The sequence below is a fragment of the Desmodus rotundus genome, chromosome 10, assembly GCF_022682495.2.
Source record: "Desmodus rotundus isolate HL8 chromosome 10, HLdesRot8A.1, whole genome shotgun sequence".
Lineage (NCBI taxonomy): Eukaryota > Metazoa > Chordata > Mammalia > Chiroptera > Phyllostomidae > Desmodus > Desmodus rotundus.
The window spans coordinates 96,540,298-96,560,813 of NC_071396.1; the positions used below are offsets into that span (position 1 = coordinate 96,540,298).

Below are 20,516 nucleotides of genomic sequence, written 5' to 3' on the forward strand. Positions count from 1 at the left end.
CTAAGCCAGGTGTAGATACAGGAGTGTGCTCAGTAGTGAGAGCAGACACCCAAGCAAGGACACCAGTGTCCTGAGAATGCAGGATATCTTGCCTAAGCCAGTCAGGTGACATAGTGTGGCCACTTCTTCCCTGGCTGAGCTGTGAACACAGAGATGTAGGGCAGCCTAATGAAGCCACATTCACCCACAGCAAACCTTTCAAGGGTCTCAGATAAGAGGCAGCCATATAAATGACAGTGAAAGCAGGCTTTTTAACCAGTGGAGTTTAACATGGAAAATCTGAAGACTGGAAGTGCTTTCAAACACATGCAGCCAAGGGATGCCCCCGCACTTACCACAGTAAGTGTAGATATGGTTGGACTCCAGGAAACGGACCTTTAAGTTATGCAGAACTGCAGGCTCATGTAGATAGCTGAGGGCAGTCAGGTCATTTTCTCCCACCAAGATATCTGGGTTCCGTAAGAAGGGCAGCTGGTTGCTTTGGACATCAATGGGGTATTCCCGAATCTAAATGCAAGTAACAGACACACACAGGCAGTTATGGAGCGTTGAGCCTGTATTCAGTTCCTGTCTGGTTGGCTAGGACTGCTGTCCGACCATGGTAAGTGATGAAAACAGGTAAGATGTTTTTTAAAAAAGGCAAACTGAACAAAATACCTGTGTTGCCATAAGACACCAGCATAGACAGAAAATTTGCTGTCGAATTTTCCAAGTCACAAAATAAGAACTACAAAGGAACAACATATGAAGAATTATTTAACCTGGCCATTAACCAAAATGATGGAAATAAAAGGGTATCAGCACTAATATTACCCATCTGATAAACAGTGGTATAAAAACTGACAAGCCCCTAACTGGGAAGTGTATGACCAACGAGTCCGCTGCTTGTGGAGTCAGACTGCTTCACCGTTTCCGGGGGGCAGCTGGCAACACTGGTCAGAATTTTTCATGAATATAGTCGTTCTTGGCCTCAGGAGACAGTCTTACAAACTGGCAAAGATACTGACTCTCTGAAGCTGTAAATATGAAAATAAAACATGACATTGACTGACATTCATGGTCAGGCAGACACACAGAGCATTGCGCTGAGTCTAAGAAAAGGCATGTTGCAGAATGAAATATGTACTATGATTGTGTTTTTTTGGAACGGCACGTTAAAGTCTGCTTGGAGTATCACAGCCCTACCACACCTCAGTGGTTATCTATGTTAGTGAGGTTTGTATCTCTGTAGTTTGCTGATATTAGTTTTTCTTCATATAGATAGATAGATAGATAGATCGATCAATCGATCAAGGCTCTTTGCTTTCTGTGAAAAACTCATTTATCCCAAACTTACTCCATACAGGAAACCAGTAAGCACCTATCATGAAACTCATGCAGGCAACATTTCCAAAAGGCGGGAAACCAGGGGAAACGAGAGCTGATTTTTATTTCGTTAATACCTAGAGTAGATGGTCCCCTTCACCTCCTGCTGAGTGAGCAGTATCCCTGGGACTCCGAGCAGACCTCCCTGCCCGAGCTGTCCTGAAGACTTCCCAATGGAGAAGCACACCGCCCCCCCCCCCCACCCCGCTCCAACCATGGCTGCTCTGCATCTCCCAGCAGCTCTTCACCCCCTGGGTAGGAAGCACAGGAACAGCCAATAGCAGAGCTGCAGAGGTCACCTGGTCTACTCCAGAGTTCAGATCAGAAAGCTGGGACCTGAGCCCAGTGTCTTTAAACCCCGCAGAAGAAATGCTGGCGTTTCATCTTTCATGAGATGAATCTCCCCTCAAAATACTCTCCCCCACAAGCATGCAGAGGGAAACGCATATGCAATTTTGCAAAAACAGAGTCTACAAATAACCTAGTGGTACTGGTTACAGTAAAATTGATAAGGAGCAGAAATGCCCAGGGCAGCAGCAGAGAAGCAGAACTGCCCGCTCAGCGTTCGGAGCGACAGACTCTTTGGTGCACACACATTGCACGCATCCGGAGGGGAAGGGCGAGCAAGAGACTTAAGAACCGATCTTTCTTCTTTAACAGGAACTTGATTCTAACGCTGCTGCAAGTGTCTAACATTCACAGTTAGCATGGTTTTATTTGAAATCTAAGTGTTTATGCTATGATCAGGGACTGCGAACTTTCTGGCAAAAAAAGACTTCACTACACAATAACTGGGCCTTTGGAGGCGAAAAAAAAGATTGAATGTTAACACATCACAACATTAATTCTCAGTCCCCCACCTGGCGTGGACCTCACTCAGCCTCCCCCTTGAGACCAGGAACAGAAGGGGGTCTCCCATTGGTGCCCATCCAGCACACAGGACTAGATGACCCTTGAGACTACAGAGGGAGGAACAGGGCAGGGGATTGGTCTGCACTTGCTCTCCCCAGTAGGGCAGCACACGTGACCAGTTAAAGTAACCTCACTGAACTTAGACACAATTACAACTTCAGTTTCTCAGTCACACTAGCCACGTTTCAAGGGCCCCGTGGCCACATGTGGCTAGTGACTACCACACTGAATGCAGATAGGGGACACTGCCTTGTACCACGATGTTCGGTTGGACAGCACCGGTCTGGATTGCTCTGAACCCTCCGCGTCTGTGAGTCTATGATATGTAGCAGGTGCTCGAAAAATATCAGTTGAGCCTGGCCAGGTGGGTCAGTTGGTTGGAGCATTGTCCCATGCACCAAAAGGTTGTGGGTTCAATTCCCAGTCAGGGCACGTGCCTAGGTTGCGTGTTCGATCCCATGGCAGGGTGCATCTGGGAGACAACCAATTGACGTTTCTCTCTCACCTCTCTCTTTCTCCCCAGCCTCTCTAAAATCAGTAAGCATCTCCTAGGGTGAGGATTAAAAATGTATTTAAAATATCAGTTGAAAGGATGTCTAACTAATTTATGAGCTCTCCCTTACCTCAGTTTGTGTCCCTGTTACATGGCGCTACAGCTAGAAAACACAGGAACATCTTTGGATGACAACTCCCAACACAAAGACTGGAAGCTAGTAATAGCATAGATGGCAGGTTTTAAAAAAGCCAGCTTCTTCCTCCTACTTCATCCACCCACTGAACCAGAAGATCTAGAGAAAAGGTAAGCTGGCAAGAAACATGGTCTCCGGCTGGCAAGGGGGCCATGAGGAACTACACACATCCACTCTGGTGGAAACGGCACCCAGTAGGAGTTAAACCCTCTACTCAAATCCTGGCCATCAACTCAAGCAGTGGCTCAACTCTTCCTGTCATCGGAACCCCATGGGGCGCTTACAAACAGATATTGTGTCCCGTCCCCAAACTCTGATTTAAGTAGTTCAGCTGCTACCTGGGCTCTGTGATTTTTACAAAGCTTGCCACGGGGTTCTCATGTGCAGCCAAAGGTGAGAACCACTGTCCCCCACCGCTGTGAGGCCCGAGGCCCACCCCACACCTCCTCAGACCACAGATTCCCTATGGCAGGACGACGGGACCGGCCCCAACACTCTTTAAGGGCCTTTCCGACTTTATCGCCTAAAGCGCGTAACTTAGGCCAACGGAGGCAGGGGTGTTCTCTTCTGTGAGATTAGGAGAGGTGTCCTGCAGAGAAAACCAGGTGAAGGTTTTCCGTCTGCTCCCCGGAAGATCACACTTCTTATGGAGAACCTTCCTACTTGTCCCTCCTCCTCCTGCCCACCTCAGGCCGCGGCTTGGAGCAGGCATAAAATACTCTGTGGTTCATGTGAAGTTCTTATGAAGAAGTAACACATTAACCCTGAAATCTCGGTGCCCAATACCACAAGGGTTCCTCTGTCACTCGTGCTGGGTGCCCACGGCCAGTTCGTGGGGCAGTTCTGCCCCACAGGTCACCTACGTCAACATGCTGCCTCCATGTCCCCCGGGCGGGCGGAGACAATGAAGTCCTATCAGAGTCCCTGCGCTTCTGCTGGGAAGTGATCTCCACTGAGTGTATCTACAGCTCTCTGGACAAAAGTGGCCATGGCATCCCACCTAACTGCAAGGGTGCGGAGGACCACGGTGGAGGGTTTCGATAGCATCCCCGCCATGGTAAGTGTTCCTGCTTTGGGAGGTCAGTGAGCACCCCAGGAGGAGATCCACGAGAGGGTTTCCCCAAAAAAGTGTGAGGCTGGGGAGTACAGAGAGACGGTGTAGTGGGGAAGGGTCAAGTATCTCCCCATGTTTCTCAGACTTTGAAAGATCCTTGGCCTTGAACTTTTCATATCCTAAACCCTGCATTTGTGAATATTGCACATTCGTTACAAGTTAGACTGAAAGCTCCACAAAGGCTCAGATGTGCCATTTCACTGCTGTATAACCAGACCCTGGCATATAACAGTTTCTCAGTAATAATCGTTTTAATGAATGAATAATGAATGAATGGTGATGCTAGTAATTAGAGGAAGAAAAAGGCCATAAAAACACAATTTAAAACTTCAAATTACGCACCACGTTACAGCAGCATAAAATAATGCAGTCAAAGATAATCTCTGAATTGCAATTTAGTGCGGGGAACACAGCTTCCACATTCTGTCAGAATCATGGAGTCGCAGCTTAGCGTTTAACTTGGTGTTCATCAGCAATAAACAGTCCGGACCGTTTCCTCTATGGGCCTGAACCAGGGCTCCACCACCCTGGCACTGTTTTCATTTGGGACCGGGTCACCCCTTTCCCTGGGGAAGCAGGGGTTGGGGGAGCGGAGGCTGCCCTGTGCATTGGAGGGTGCTCGCCAGCATCCCTGCCCTCTGCCCTCTAGACACCAGCAGCAAAGCTCCCTCCTCAGTCACGACAACCAAAAATGTATCCAGACATGGCTCAATGTCCTGGGGTGGCTGGGGGGTGGGGGGCGGGAATCTCCGCTTCGCCAGTCTGTAAAGAGAAGCAGCCAGGCAAGTGTCCTAACTGACAGAGAAGATCGTGAATGCCATGGGGGAACAGGTTGATGATAACAAGGAGACCGCCAGCCACCTGGAGACGAGGGTGGCGGCGGCTGCACAACAGGGTCAATGTGCTTCGGGCCACTGACGTGTACAGTAGGAATTGGCGACAATGGTAAATGTTACAGGGCCGGGGTATGACAAGACACGGGCAGAGCACACTGCTCCTGTTAACGCTCATGCATTCCCGCCTTGCTCTCCCTCAGCCCCCTGCACACACGGGGTGCTCGCCATCAGGGTGGCTGCTGCACTCTGGATACAGAACTGAAATGCAAAACCATGGAAACGGGGGTGCAGGGGAGTTTTCCCTGCCACTAGAGGGCAGGAGTCCAGCAGTTTGTAAGGGGCGTGGGGGCAGGAGAGCGAAGGCCTGCCAGGCAGAGTCCCACTCCCAAGAAAGAATGAGGAAGCTACATTTATCACCATGGTGCATATACACCGAGAGGTTTGATCCAGTTGAAAACGGAGTCTTGTGCTAGGGGCCGGCACACCTAGGTACCTTGCTCACATCACAGCTGGGCGGAGAAAAAGAGAAGACACTATCTTTCTCCCCCAAGGAGTTTCCCATCTTCTGACCGGCTTCAATATAAAACACATTACCTTGTGCTAAGTAAAGCAAGCCAGACACGAAAGGACAAATACCGTACAATTCAATTTCTACGAGGTACCTAGAATTACCCAACTCTGAGACAGAGAGTAGGACAGAAATGACCAGGGAAAGGAGAGAGGGGAGGGGGAGTTGTTATTCGCTAGGTACAGAGTTTCAGTTGTGCGGGACAAAAAGTTCCAAATGTAGATGGTGGCATGTGATGGCTGTGATGGCCACACAACGAGGAAGTACAGTAGCCCCCCTATACGCAGGAGGTGCGTTCCAAGACCGCCAGTGGGTACCTGAAACCCAGCACAGTACTGAACACTATGTATACGATGTTCTTCCTACACATGAGTATCATAAAGCTTAATTTCTAAATCAGGCACCATAAGAGATTAAAATAATAATAAAATAGAACAATTATAGTGTAATAAAAGTTATGTAAATGTAGCCCCCCCTTTCTCTCTCTCTCTCTGATAAGCAATCTGATCACAGAGAGGGCTACTAAGTGACTAATGGGCAGGCAGAGTATACAGTGTGGATACTCTGTATACAGAGTGGACAAAGTTTGGATAGAGTGGATACTTTGGACAAAGGGATGATTCACATTCCAGGTGGGATGGAACGGGGTGGTGCAAGATTTCATCACACCGCTCAGAATGGCATGCAATTTAAAATTATGAACTGTTTATTTCTGGAATTTTCCATTCAGTATTTTTGGATCATGGTTGACCGTGGGTAACTGACACTGGAATACGAAACCACGGTTTAGCGGGGCTACTGTACTTTATGACAATGAACTGTGCACTTAAAAATTGTTAACACGGTCGATTTTATGTTATGTATGCTTTACCACAATAAATAAGCAAGCAAGCAGCAGGGAAAGAGAAACTTCGTGGCAGAACCCAAGAGCTTGACGGCGTGAGCAGAGTGCACGGGTTAGCAGTACGGTGGAAGCCGGGGATGCGGGACGGCGTTGTTGTTCTAGAAGAGGACGAAGTTCTTTTCACCCTCTGCTGCTGCAGTTAAACCATGCAGTTTCACCGCGGGGGTGCAGGGGGATGGGGAAAGGGACCCAGGCTAGATTTCCCAGCCAGCCTGGCCCATCAAGGGTGAATTCAGCTTGAGGAGAGCGTCTTCGAGCATTCAGTCCATCCTGCCTCTGGTCCGCAGCTGGACTGAGCCACTCCAATGACAGCGCAGAGCCAGCAGCGCATGACCCGCAGCCCAGGAGCCCCCTGGACAGAGTCGGGTGTGCAGAGAACACTATTTCTCCAGAGCTGCTCACGTCCAGCCCCGGCATCCCTTCTGACTACATGCTGACCGTGAGGCAGGAAGGGGTGGGGAGAGGGGAGACATGGGCCCTGGGCGTCTGCCGGGGTTAGTCATGCAGCACTGGACTGTCAGCTGGGGCGGCGCACATCTGCTCTGTTTTGGCAACACCAATCACTCCTCACAACCCCCGCACAACTCTCTAAAAACACCCACCCCCTTACCAGATCAACTGAAGCGAAATCTGTTGGGGAAGATAAGCCACTCGAGTGGGTGAACTAATTTTATTTTGTTTCAGGCGTGGGGTGGGAATTATTCAACGTGGTAAACATGAACCCATCTGTTGGGAATTTCATTTCTCACTTCGAAACCAAGAGGAAGCTAGCAAAGCCGGCCTCTGCCAGGTAGGGGAAGGTGAGGGCGCACACCTTGGAGTAAACATGTAACAAATTCCCTGTTCCAGTCTCACCGAGCGATATGCTCAAATTGACAGAAGGCAGAAATGTGTAGGGCAAGAAGGGTGGTCACCCTCCTTACTAATAATGAGTTAATCACCAACCACAGTAGATACTATGTCAGCAAAGCATAAGGCACGGTCCATTTCTCAAGCCAGTCATTAACTATCCAGAAAGTCGAGACCAAAACGCTCGAAAGGAGGGAAAAGAGTAAGGTGGCACGTGATTAAGGCCAAAGCTGTGGTGCAAGCTCTTCGTGCTCCTGCAGGTCAGAGGGAGGCGACAGTCACTCCGGACCTCCCTCCAAGCCACGCCTGCTCGGCAGCCCCTCCAACGCAACCCATCCCCAAGCCAGTTCTTGTTTTCTTCCTGCCACTTCTTTCAAAACCTGTTTCCCCCCAGTCTCCCCACCATAAACCTCGCACGAGTGGCCTCTGCCTGCATCCCACCCACCACACCAGGTGCACGGCCTCCTTCCCTTCCCTTCCACATACCAAGGGGACACATCGAGGCCTCAGGGGTTGAGCACGCACACATCTGCCCAGGCACTCTCTACCCCAGGCCCACTGCACCGTGCACCTTCAACGGCTGGCTCCTTTCTACCTCCCCCTCCTCCCTCAGCACCCTCACCTCAGCAGGTCCCCTCCCATCCCTCGTCCGCCTGCTTCTGTGACGGCTGCCACTGGGCCACACTTCTGTGTCTATGCCCACTGCTGCCTCCAGCACTGAGCTGCTCCACCGGTGGCAGGACCCCATCCCAGGCAGGCCGGGTCCCAGGCTGGGGCTCCCACCGTGGTACCATGCCCTGTCTCCCATAGCAGCTACCCCGTCACCTCCCACAGACACTTCCACTCCCCTGAGGAGACTCTGGCATCAGCCAGCAGCTAACCCCAGTGGGCCCTCCAGTGACGTCCAGGGAGCAGCTCGTGGCCTAGCACTGTCAGGTGTATTATCAACAGCCATATAAATATTTCAGGCATGTGGAAGCTCCCGTCTGCAGGAGAAACGCAAGCCCACCACATACCACCCAGCCCTGTCCAGTGGACCCTGGCAATCCCATCCTCGTGACCCACACTTACAGTGTCGTCTTCCAGTCGGAGCTGGAGGCTCTTGTCACCCTCCTTGTAGTCCTTGGTGAGCTCGGCCGAGCGCCACACTTCATCAGGGTCAGGGATCCAGACCCTTGTGTACTGAAAGGTCAGAACAGAAGAAACTTAGACACACAGTGAGGCTTTTCAGGTTTCCGGCTATGTGCCACTCGCTGCTTATGAGGGTTGTCTCGTTTCAAGACACGAGATGGTCCGATGCCATGATAACAGATCAGTAACTCACAGGTAACAGAGGGCACTTAGGGGTAACTTAGGATCCCTCTGGATCCTAAGAGAATATCACCGACCAATGAAATTAGACTTCTACCAGGGAGACTGCCAAGCCTGCATTTGTTTTGCCCAGTGTTTTGCGCCATCACCTCCAAGAGTGATACAAAACAGCGATGTGCGTGGGGGTGGGGGGCGGGGGTGAGGGGCATCAGTGGGCTGCAAACCACAAAGAACACGTGCAAAACCCAACGAGACAGTACAGCAAATCTTCCAAGCTTGGGGTCTCTGCTCTGATTTCTGCATTCAGGGCCAAGCCCACGTTCCTGCAGAAGCGAAAGACCGTGGTCAGCAAATGGAATGTGTATCTATCTCTTCCTAAGTTGTCAGCCTCAGCTTGCTTGTGCATTCTTTAAGTCACAGACCTACCCCCAAACCCCATTCAACCTCCCCCCCTAGCAGCTCTCTGGATTTGTTGGGTCATTTTAGCTGGCCAAGTCCTGGCAGGGAGAACCCAGCCCCGGGTAAGTACTGACGCCCTCAATTTAACTTGGGGATCCTCAGCCCTGAGTGCACATTAGGACCACCTGGGGCTTTGACAGTCCGAGTGTGGGTCCCACGTCAGACGGGCTCAGTCAGAACCTGAGGTGACACAGAAGGGCCCCAGGTAAGCATTGGGTGCAGCCAGGGAGAGCCACAGGTCCTCAGCACTAAACTGCAGGTCCACAGCTGGGTCTGCTGGCTCCCGCGGCTGGTACCACACTGCTCCAACCTGGCAGATGGACATCTGAATTTCTGTCGTGTCACGATGCAATGTCCATGAGGCCAGTTTGCTTTAGAAGCCGTCCACGTGCACGCACGCCTCACCGTGTGGTTTCGCGGGCACAGACTGTTCTTGGCAAACCCGGGGTCAGTGTCTCTTCTGACCCAACGCCAGCCAGAACGTATGCGGGGTCAGTGCAACCCACCTCCCTCGCAGGGCAAGACCTCCAGGCACAACCCCTGTGGCCCGTCAGTGGCTTGGACACAAGGAGCCTGCAGGCTTTATTTTGATCCTTTGCTTTTTCCCAGCGTTTTCCTCCAGCTGGTCACTGGCCTTTTCAAAAAGCGCGCCCGTGGGCTCTGCGACACTCGCCTCTGATGCAGTTTGGGGTAGTGAGAGCCATGAGGCAGAAGGCAAGACACTGACCCACGGGGAAGCAGACAGCTGCCAACCCGCCTCCCGCCGCCTCTGCTCAGGATGCACAGCCCAAGTCGCTCATTTCGGCATTACACAGAGTCCCTGCCACACAATCTTCTCTCTGCCCGCCTGCCAGATGTTACTGTCTTTACAGGGAGATACTAGAGAGCTTTACAGTGTCTGTGGGTTTTGGAGTAAGACATTAAGAACATTCCAAGGTGTCTCCAGAGAAAACTTGGAGTGTTTACTGAACTTAACCATCAATATTTCTTCTCCCCTCAGGTGTTCTAACTTCCTTCCTCTACTGTCTTTTCAGCCCACCGTCCGTCCAGCTGCAATACCTTGTAAGACCCTGTCCCCTACCTTCAGGTGAGGAACGTTGCTCATCCTCACTACCGTTTCCACCCCTGAGTCTCGCTCCTGTGACTTCCCCTCCAGCGGAGGCAGTACAGCACACCCAAGAAATTTTACTCTGAGTCAGTCTCCACCCAGTGTAAACGGTTTCAGGAGTGGCTCAAGATAACAGAGTGACAACCGAGAAAGAATGGGGGAACCCCAACAGAAGCTGAGTGGAGGGGAGGATGTGGGGACCAAGCTGTGTGACATCCTGGAAGCCAAGGAGCCCAGTCCCTACTCACTCAGGGACTCCTCCAGCCTTTACCCTGCACCCGTGCGCCACTCACTGAATGGTTGATTGCACCCAGCACTGGGGAGTCTCACTGCCCAGCTCTACCTCTGGGAGGGTCCATTTATCCTGGTTCTATGAAGCCCTTTTCGTCTTCTACATTTCCCCATACCCACATAACTCATCACAGCATTGGGGATGTAAGGGGTCCCCAACAATACTTCAGTTCTTTGCTACATGAGGTAAAGACCTCAGCCTCGCCATTTCCAGGGGCCCGTTGGAAATGTAGCATTGCAACCTCCACCTGCAGCCACTGAATCGGAAGGAGTGCACTAAGAACTGTCCTGCTCCCACCACCGACCTTGAACTTCCCAGCCTTCGTACGCAGGTCAGCCAACCACAGCCCTGGGCCAAACGCAGCATGCCACTGACTTCTATAGAGCCCATGGGTTTAAGAATGGTCTTTAAATGTTTAAGTGGCTAAAAAATGTTCAAAAAAACAATATTCATACAACACATGAAGAGTATATGACATGAAAGTCAAGTTTTGGTGTCCATAAATACTTTTATTGGAACACACTACACATTCCACTCATGTCCTCTCTATGGTGGCCCCCACACTTCAGTGACCAAGTTGTGTAGCTGTGATATCAGCGCAATGGCCCCAAATCCTAGCAGATTTACTACCTGGCCTTTTATGGAAAAGGTTTGCTGCCCACTACCTTTGTACATGCTGCTTCCTCTGCCCAGGATGCTCGTCCCTCACCTGTCCACGTGGGCAGAGTCCAAGTTCCAGCTCCGTATCCTCATTGAACCCTTCCTTCCCTATGCCCTGGAGTGAGCCCTTCCCAACCTAAGCTGCTTCAATCAGTTCTTCTGTGATTAACTTTATCATTTTACAGTCACCTCTTCCATATCAGTTTCATCTTCCTACTTCAAGATCTTTCCGGTATGCTGTTGGGCACCTTTGTATCCCTGGCGTGTAGAAGACGCACTATAAATGTCTGCTGACACAGGAATCAGTAAAGAGAATGTGCATTTGCAGGGCACCTGGTCCACACATTAAACTGTGATAAGCACCATGTAATCAAATACAGACGTGAAGATCTATCCCTGACCTTCAGGGTCATGTAATCTAGTTGGGTGGATAATCACATAAAAATATACTCTAAGGAGTGATGTGACTGTTTCCTAGAGAGGGTAATAAATATTAGGGAGGGAGGGCAAGAGGAGAGAAGGGAGGGCAACAACAGTTAATGCCAACTTGGAAAGACAGGGAGTAAGTAGGTGGCCAAACTCTCCTGTAACTTTTTAAAGGATGGAGCACCCTAACGGATCTGATCAAGCGAGCTTTAGACTCAAACCCGGTGAACATCTGAGCACCTGGCACGTGGCCCCTCTACACCAGACGCTGCCACGTCTCCTCCAGCACCACAGAGAAGACACGTGTGGCTCTGTACTGAGATTATAGCGGGTGGTTGTTACTCCAGAATTAGGTACACCTGTGCGGTGCCATGGGTGCTGGCTGCAAGCAGGTCCCCTCAGCTTCCTGCCGCCTCATCTTCATCCTGCTTCACAGATTCTCAGCTTCACATGCCTGTGAGTCACAGAACAGAGCTGTTTACCCCACGTCACGCATACCACGCTTGATGAGCGATTCATAGGACTTCCAAGGACAATTTTAACCATAATCAAATTTTGCTTTACACACTGCCTTTGCAAACAACCCCCACCGTCCCCTTTCCTCCACAGACCCACTCCACCCCACCCCACCTCCGAGGAAGCACACTGCCTCTATAGCCCAGTACAAGGCAGAACACGATCCGTGAAAAGCAAATAGCCAAGAAAACAGATTAAGAGAAGGGAGAGAGGGCACCACGGGAACCAGCAGAGACTGGAGGGGGCAAGACAGACATGATTGGAGTGGTGGAAATGGAAAGGATTTGGAGGGGAAGGGGTTCCTTCAGGGTAATGAAAATGGTTTTAAATGCATACAGGTGGTAGACGAACAACACTGTTTTAAATGCCAATGAACTGTTCACTTTACACAGTTAATTTTATGTTATGGGAATTTCACTTCTTTTTATAATTGTTTTGGTTGCAGATGAAGCACACGGCATCCTGGACACTGTCTCCAGGCGTGGGTCCTCCCTGCTAGCCTCTGGGAAAGCAGTAAGATAGAATACGTGCTTTAGAAAGACAGCATCACTCCTATGAGCCAGACAGAGATGCTCTGTATCTCAGGTTCTTCGTTGCCTCTTCGTTTTCTCACCTTCATGGAATTCCTGACACCCCACGGCTTCCCTGGGGGTGGCAGACCGCAGGAAAAACAAGCTTGCTCACAAAACTCAATTACAGCGCTGCGCCATTGGTTACTGTCCTGTTTCCACCAGGCTCAATTCATCATATCAGAGCAAACAGCACAAGTGCACTGGAGCAACAGACAGTCCCCTCCTGCTCCCGTGTACTTCCTGCGTCTCTGCAGGGCCGGCCCGGAGGCAGTTCTCAGACCCACAGCAGACCGGACAGAGGGGCTGCCCACGGCCACAGCGCTCAGTCCTGGCAGCTCATCAGAATGCCCTGGGGCGCCGCTCCAGCATCCCAAGCCCAACCTCTCAGGCCCAGTGCCTCCGTCTCTGAGCTGGGAGGAGGGGCGGGGGGGGGGGGGGGGGGGGGGGGGGAGGGACGCACCAGGCAGTGATTGCTCAAGTTCCCAGATGCAGCAATGTACCAGCTAGTTTGAGAACCACCTGCCCACGTGATTTGAATTGGTGACTGTGATTTTCGGGGCACCACGGACCCTCAGGTGCCTAGAGACTTCTCCCCACCAGATGTGAAATCCCCTGGGGGATTCTTTCTCCTGAGCTAAAGCGCTATCTCCAGAAAGCCCCTGCTGAAAAGCAGAGCAGAGCATTTACCCACTTACATTAATTATCACGCCGTATTTAAGTGCCGCTGTGAAGTGTGTGGGCTCTAGGGCCAGGCAGCCCGGGTAAGAATTCCAACGGCTTGGGTAGGTTGATGAATGGGGCTGAGCCTCGGTTCCCTCAGGCAGACAACGGGGTAAAATTTAGACATTCACACGGTGTTCCAAGAATGAAATGGGATCCCATGGTATTAGAGTACTGATTGTAAGTGTTAACAATGGTGGTGATGATGATGGTACTGTATACCCTTTAGTCTAGAAGGCAGGATCTTCATGGGATCTTGCATAAGATTAAGGGACAGCGATAACAATAACAAGCCTAAGGCATCCCACACTCCTGGGACCCTTTGATATCCTACCAGTGGCAGAACACGGACGGGACGGACGGGCAGCCATGCCTTGCCTCAACATCGATTCCTGGATGTAGCCTTCAACTCCAAAACCCTGCAAGGGGAGGTTCTCAGTGCTGCCTGGCATTTAAGAATTATCTGCAGACCTAAAACAGCAAATGTTTTTTCAGATCTGCGCGTTCCACACTTAGAAAAATTAAGATCGAATCTTTGGGAGTAGGGCCCAAGCACTGCAGTTTCTGTTCTCCCTTATTTTAAGCTTCCCAAGTGGTGAATGTGCCGTCCACGTTACAACCACTGCTCCGAGTGAGCCTTGGAACAAAGTCTGACTTCGGCGGAAAGGGACTGACCACCCCCCATAACCTTACACTAATATAAGTAACTTCAAGAACGTTGATCACCTCACATTAATTTTAACCCTAAGGTAAGATAAGTAGTGTTATCGCTAGTATTTCACAGAGGCACAGCCATGGGTAAAAAGTACAGTTGTGCCCAAGTTCACAGTGACTAGGTTGGGTTTAGAGCAGAAGCAAAGACCTCAGACTGACTCTTAAGTTTTTCACCCTGTCCCCCTCATGGAGAAATACTGACCTTCTTACAGCACCCTGGGTCCCACTGGGTATGTATTTCATACAAGTGCATTGTAATTACATATTAAAAGGTGCAAATGCCCATTTACAACGACACTCTGAGTGAAGCCCCCAGGCGGTTTCAGAGTTGATAACTGGGCAGACTGAAGTTTGGGTTGCCGCATTCCAAACTTGAAGCACAGAACCCTGGGAATGGACGGGGGCGGGGTGCAGGCGGGGACCTCCCAGCCTAATCTGGTGGCTGAGTGGATCAACCGCCTGTCCCTTCCTGCCTGTGTTTAGGGGACAAGGAGCAGGACCACTGCCCTGCTCATGGCTGCAACTCTCACATGAACATGAGGCCCTCCCATTGCTGCTCTACAGGGTGGGGCGGGAGGGAAGTCTTTTTGAGAAAACAGAGAAAACAGCCCACAGCACTTGCTCAGGACATGAACTTTGTTCTAGAACTCACTGGGGAAGATGCAAGACTGAGTTGGTCATCTTCCATAGCCCAAGGAGCACAGAAGTCACCAGTGTCTCCATCCGGGGCCAGTCTGAGACCATTGCAGACAACAGCACCAACAAACAAAAGTCACCAGCTCTGCGCTGAGTGGACAGGCCGTGCTTCTCAGGGGAAAAGATGCTGTTACCAAGCAGGGTGGTAAGACCTGGAGCCCAGATGCCCCCGAGGCTGAGGGGTCACACTCAGCAAAAGGAAGGCAGGCCGCTCCCCCAACCCTGCCTGGAGGCCCAGGTCCAGAGCACAGCGATGGGAGGGTAGGCTGAGAACACAGAGCTCAGAGACTAAAAAACCCTCTAGGGGGAAACCAAACCCGTGTACCACTTATTAAAAATGGAGGTTCATATAGCGCAGGTCTTTAGAGAAGCTAGAAAACCACAGAGTTCTCAAAAATGCCATAAATGATGTTCTCTGTTTGGTGTAAACGTATCCGTTTTGAAGCTACTCTGTTAAAGCAGCAGTTGTATGGAGGAGGGGAAGGAAGGAAGAGAAAAAACACTTCCAAGCCCAGCCTGCAGTTCCCTTTCAGCACCATCACCACCACGGCGTCCCCATCCCTGTGGCGGGTGCCTGGCAGAGCCCTCACTGCTGCATCCAGGGCACTGGGAACACCCCTCGCTGCCCCTGCAGCAGGGAGTGGGTCACATTTCACTCTTTGACAAAACAGGAGTGGGGAGCACAAAGGCTAGGCTTTCTACCCACGCTGTGCGGAACCTCCCACGATCCTCTCCACATCTGAGGTCCAAAGACAGAATTTCATGGGCTCAGACACACAACTACATCCTGAACTCTGTGGGGGTGATTTGTCCCCCAAACTTGGGGGGAGGGCAATGTCAGGAACATCCCCATCGGTATCTTCCTTCTCATCTGCTGGGCTCCCACCATGAGAGACAGGAAGCGAGCATGTCAGGTACCAGCCTCAACTCCCATCTTAGGTTCGGCTTCCCTCGTCTGTAACGCGGGGAAATATGGCCAGTATGAGGGCTGCTGTGGGATTTAATGAGATGATGTACATAAAACACTTGGCCCAGCCTCTGGCACAGAGTGCGTGCTCAGTTGTAACTGTCCCTGTGGCAGGAACTCGGGTCCAGGAGAGCTCAGACACAAATAATCCCAACAGAGCCCTGTGCAAACTAAGTGTCAAGGGAACACAAAAGCTCCTCTCCCACACACAGTTTCTGGGGTTAGTTACCGCCTCCTCCCCCGCAGCAAGTCCAGCTCCCTGTTTCACTGTTTATTCGTCCATTAAAGGGTTCTGGACTGTAACCCCCTCTCTCTTTTCCCTAACACTGGGAAGCTGCCTGTAACTTAAAGCCAGAGGGAATTATGTGTTACATTACATTTAATATATGTAAATACACTGTTTACCCAGAACTAAGTAAATGAAAATCCATGTGTAATTTCTGGGCCAATCAGGCAGGTTCCTGAAGCCCAACCCAGCTCCATTTGTAACTTGCTCATTGTTCTTTTCCAGATGAGAAGAGAAATTGGGAAAGCAAAAAGCCATGTAGCATCATTAGGGGAAAGGAGGATACAAAATAAATAAATAAATAAAAATAAAAGCAGAGAAGGAAGCTTCATTCTGTAGTTATAATAAAGCCCGGTACTTCCAATCATTTAAATGAAACAAAAGTCAATCATGCCAAAGGCACTCCCTCCCATATTTCCGGCATGGGCCACCACACTGCATTGCTGACAGTTGCTGTCTTACATGCCTGTAGCCGTGTATAATCTCAACCCAGCCTTCTGAGAAAAGACTCCACTCTTTCTGGTATCTGATGACATCATCGCTCACCCCGAGGTCCTGATCCACATTCTCCTACATCTGTGTTTGAAGCTCGTAAAGAACGAACCAAGTCTCCACGTGGCTGCTGAAGGCAAATCTACCTGTTTACTGCCTTGCAGATGTTGTGGGAAGAGTGAGCAGTATGTCCCCAAGTGACAGAGTGGCCAGATGGGAAGTCCGCGGGGCTCGCTCAGGGAGCAGTGCTGAGTCACCGTGCCCGGCCAGTTTATGCCTGCAGTCCATGGGCAGCTGCAGTGACACCTGGGGCTGAGAAACAGCTAGAAAGTGGTGCGGGGGTGCTGAGGTTTTGGAAAGATCACTGAGAGTCCCCATTTAAAAAGAGGTTATGTCCACAGCAAGTCAGTTTTGTACGGCTGCAATGCTAAGTCCATGAGCCTGCTTGCCCAAGAAGCTGAAAGAGAAGATGCGCCCCCAGCTCGTCCACCTCACGCAGCTGAACACACGTCTGGGTCCCATCAAGGAGTGAAAGCTTTGCTGAGATCCCCCTTCCAACGACATGACGACAGCTCCTGGGCTATAAATCCCCTCTGTACAGAGCAGGCTGGTGCATGGATTAAGCAATCCTCAGGCATGTTACAAACCTGTAAGTCATTTAATACACTCTTCTAGAACATGCTACCTTCATGTCCACCTGAGCTTTTTGAAAGAACCTGACTTTCTAAACCCAAATATGACAGCATCACTGGACAGCTGTCTTGCCTTTTGTCCCCTTAGGTGCGCACCCCCGATACCGACAGCCACGGCCTAATGTGTCGTTTTCCCTGGAAGAAAAGTCCTAACAGTTAACAATCGCCCCGGCCCTTATCAGAAAGTCACAACCCCTAGAAATATTCACCAAGTCAGAGTTCGTTTGCTTCTACTTGAAAAGGTAAAACCTGCTCCATTACGCAGCCAAAGCCAGCACTGTCTGAAGTTAGTTCAGGCTGAGTCACTTCTGCAAACAGCACTGCACTGATCGAAATTAAGGAATTGAGAGCATGCACAGGGACACCCTTCTTTCCCCGGGAAAAATTCTGGAGAAACTGTCCCTTGCATCTGGACACATGGGCGCAGCTTGGTTCTCTCTTGCTTTAAGAGATCACCTATCTCAGAACTTAGACAGCTGGCACACTTGCGTCTGAGACTCAAGCCAGCTCTCAATTGTCCTTTTGCAGGATAAAGCCCCCCAGCCTCTCCCCACCCCTGACTCTATTTTTGAGGCTGACTCCATAAACATTCTTCAACTGCAGCATGTGCCCCATAGGTTACAAGGTCCACTGATGGGAACATGGCCTCTAGTTTGTTCGTTCATTCATTTATTCATTCATTCACGGGTATTTACTGAACACCCACCATTTAAGATGCACTGTGCAAAGGCGCTGGAACACAATGGAAAAAAAACATGTCCCCATCTTCAAGGGTGTCAGACCACATTATGTAATTAATCAACTGAGAAGGTCGTAACTGCTTGGACAGCAAAGAAAGCCACAGTGTGTGACAGGGGCCGACCCCAGTCCAGGTCATCAGGAGTGGCTTTGCTGAAAGAGCAAGATTCAAGCTGAACCCTAGATAGACAAGGAGTTGGCGAGGCATGGTTGGGAGAAGAGAATGTTCTAGGCTGAGAGGTTATCGGGGTGACAAGCCTGGGGCAGGAAGGCGTGGGGCTTGCTGAAGAGCTGGAGGGTGGCCAGAGTGGGTGGGACCGAGTGCAGAGGAAAGGGCTCAGAATGACACTGGGGAGACAGGCAGGAAGTTCTCAGGAGCCACGGGACATGTTCTTTATATTATTCCACAGCCAGTGGAAGCGTTCGCATGGGTTTTGAACATGGGGACAGACACGGTTGAAACTACATCACTAGAAGATCAGTTCTTACAGATCATTGCATAAGGAAAAGAACCCTCACTGTAAGGGTTTAGTTAAATCTTCCAAAGTACGTGCTGTCAGTCCTGAACCTTTGTCCTCATGTGGACACGCACCCTACCCTGAACAACCTGTCTTCAAACCCTGTCCCTGACTAACCTTGGACTTCACTTACGAGGCACTTCATCATCCCACACAGCTCAACTGCCACTCCTGCAATGCTTCCTCAGGGACACGCACACACAGCTTCTGAATCCTCTTTCCTCATGTGTTATTTCATTTCATCCTCAACCAGGTATCCCTATTTCCCCCCACTATATCTTGCCCTGTGGTGCTTATCTGGGGTTTCAGGGATTTGAGCAGAAACATTTCACAGGAAGAATGAAGCCAGAATGTTCAGTGTGGGCACACTGGCAAACAGGCATGGTAATAGCACCTAAACTCTGGGACCTCGGAGGGTGGGGGACACATTCCAGAACCAATGCACACTCTGAGTAGCAGCCATGAAGCTGACTGTGACTTTCAAGCTAAGAAGTTCAGTGGGTGTCTGCTGCGGAAACTGCCATTAACCAAAAACCTTCAAGTGACGCCTCTGATTTTCGTCCTGGTGCCGAGGAGGATTGCTGAGCAGCCGTTATCAATAATGCATCCTGCGCGCTTGGAACTGAATCGCTCTTTGGCAAGTCCTACCCAGAGTTAATTTCAAACAAACCTGCTGTCGGAGAGCCATCGATTTTCTAGGCTGGTTACAGCTAACGTGTCTCCTCCATGTTAAATGATCACGTTTGAGAGACTGATTCAGATGTAGTTTTACACTGAAATGCCACTTCAGGGCCTGCTGAAAAGCGGGTCTGCGGCTTGAAAGAATCACTGGCCCAACCCTCTATGTCACTAAGCAGGAAAGACTTCGGAGAGTTTTAGAGAAAGAGGGAAGGGCCCGTGGCCTCTGTGCCACGTGCACCCATTACAGGCTCTTTCCTGAAGGACGGGGCGTGGGGGGGGGGGGAAGGACTCAGCTCACTGAGAAAAGCTAAAAGGAGAAATATGGGTTCATCTTCGCAGCCTAAAACTCCCCCCCTTCAACAGCTGTCATGAAAAACCACTGAGAGAAGGGGTGTGAAATGAGTGGGGGGTCAACCGCACTTCCTGCTGAATTCGTGCGTGAGTCGCCCATTGCTGGAGCTCATCTGAGGTGCGGAAATGGAAGCCTTTGCTGCCGCCTCTCCTGCTCACCCGAGCAGCATCAACACACCACCAGGTGTGTGGTGCTGCCCTGAAGGGCTGCGAGGTGTCACTGCCACTACAGCCAGCACAGTGAGCCATGGGGGGAGGTGACAAAGACGCACTCAGCCTGCCAGTGCCGTCTTCCTTACCAAGCTGCCACAAGCATGTTCCAGGAAAGCTATATATACAACACTTACAAACTTGACACATGTTAAATTCAGATGCGTTCAGAAACTGAGGCAACCTGAGTCAGGCTCATTCTCCAACAAAATTCTCACCCTCGTACAAATGCCTGACGTGCTAGATCACCGGCAGGCCTTCGGCAAATGCACTAGTGGTTCATGGTGGGCATGGAAATATTACTAGATGTGCATCCCAGGTCTTAAAATAGGTACACAGGCAAGGTGTTCCATCATCCCAATGCCTGGACAAAGCCTGAGTGACACCGTATCCTTTCCAGCACCATTCAGTTGTTAAAACAGGGGTGCATCCAGGCCCACAGCTCTGTTCTTCCCCAGTGGCCCGGCCCCGGTGCTGAGACCCAGCAAAGCCTGGGGAAACCTCACAAAGCAATGCCCACAACACCTAAAGTAAAGCTAAGTAGTGATGCAGGCAGTGCCCACCTTAAGATACAAATGTACAAAAAGAGATGAAAGGAAAGAAGAGCAATCACCCCACTTTTGAACACAGGCTGAGTTGCGTTGACTGTTTCCACGAGCACTGAGGATGTGGAGCTGGAAAAGTCCGGCAGAAGGCAACTGCATCTAAATCATGGAACTGCCACGTCAGGTCATTCCAGTTCTCCGGGCCTTGGTGTTCCCAGTGAGAAGGCTGAATGGAAAGAAGCTCTAAACACTACGTCTGCATTTATCATTCGCTCACCTCTGTTTCCCAGGCAGAGGGCTACCTCTAGTCAAAATCTTTGTTGTT

General features: G+C 50.6%; 1 protein-coding gene across 1 annotated transcript in view; it reads right to left on the reverse strand.

Annotated features, from left to right (window-relative positions):
* Window positions 1-20,516, reverse strand: part of MYO5B (myosin VB) — a 268,136-nt gene that overhangs the window by 141,623 nt on the left and 105,997 nt on the right. Inside the window, exons 2-3 of the mRNA XM_053912673.1 lie at window positions 8,309-8,419; window positions 336-507 (exon numbers count right to left, since the gene is read on the reverse strand). Coding sequence (XP_053768648.1) covers window positions 336-507; window positions 8,309-8,419 — 283 coding nt within the window. The remainder of the gene's footprint in view (window positions 1-335; window positions 508-8,308; window positions 8,420-20,516) is intronic.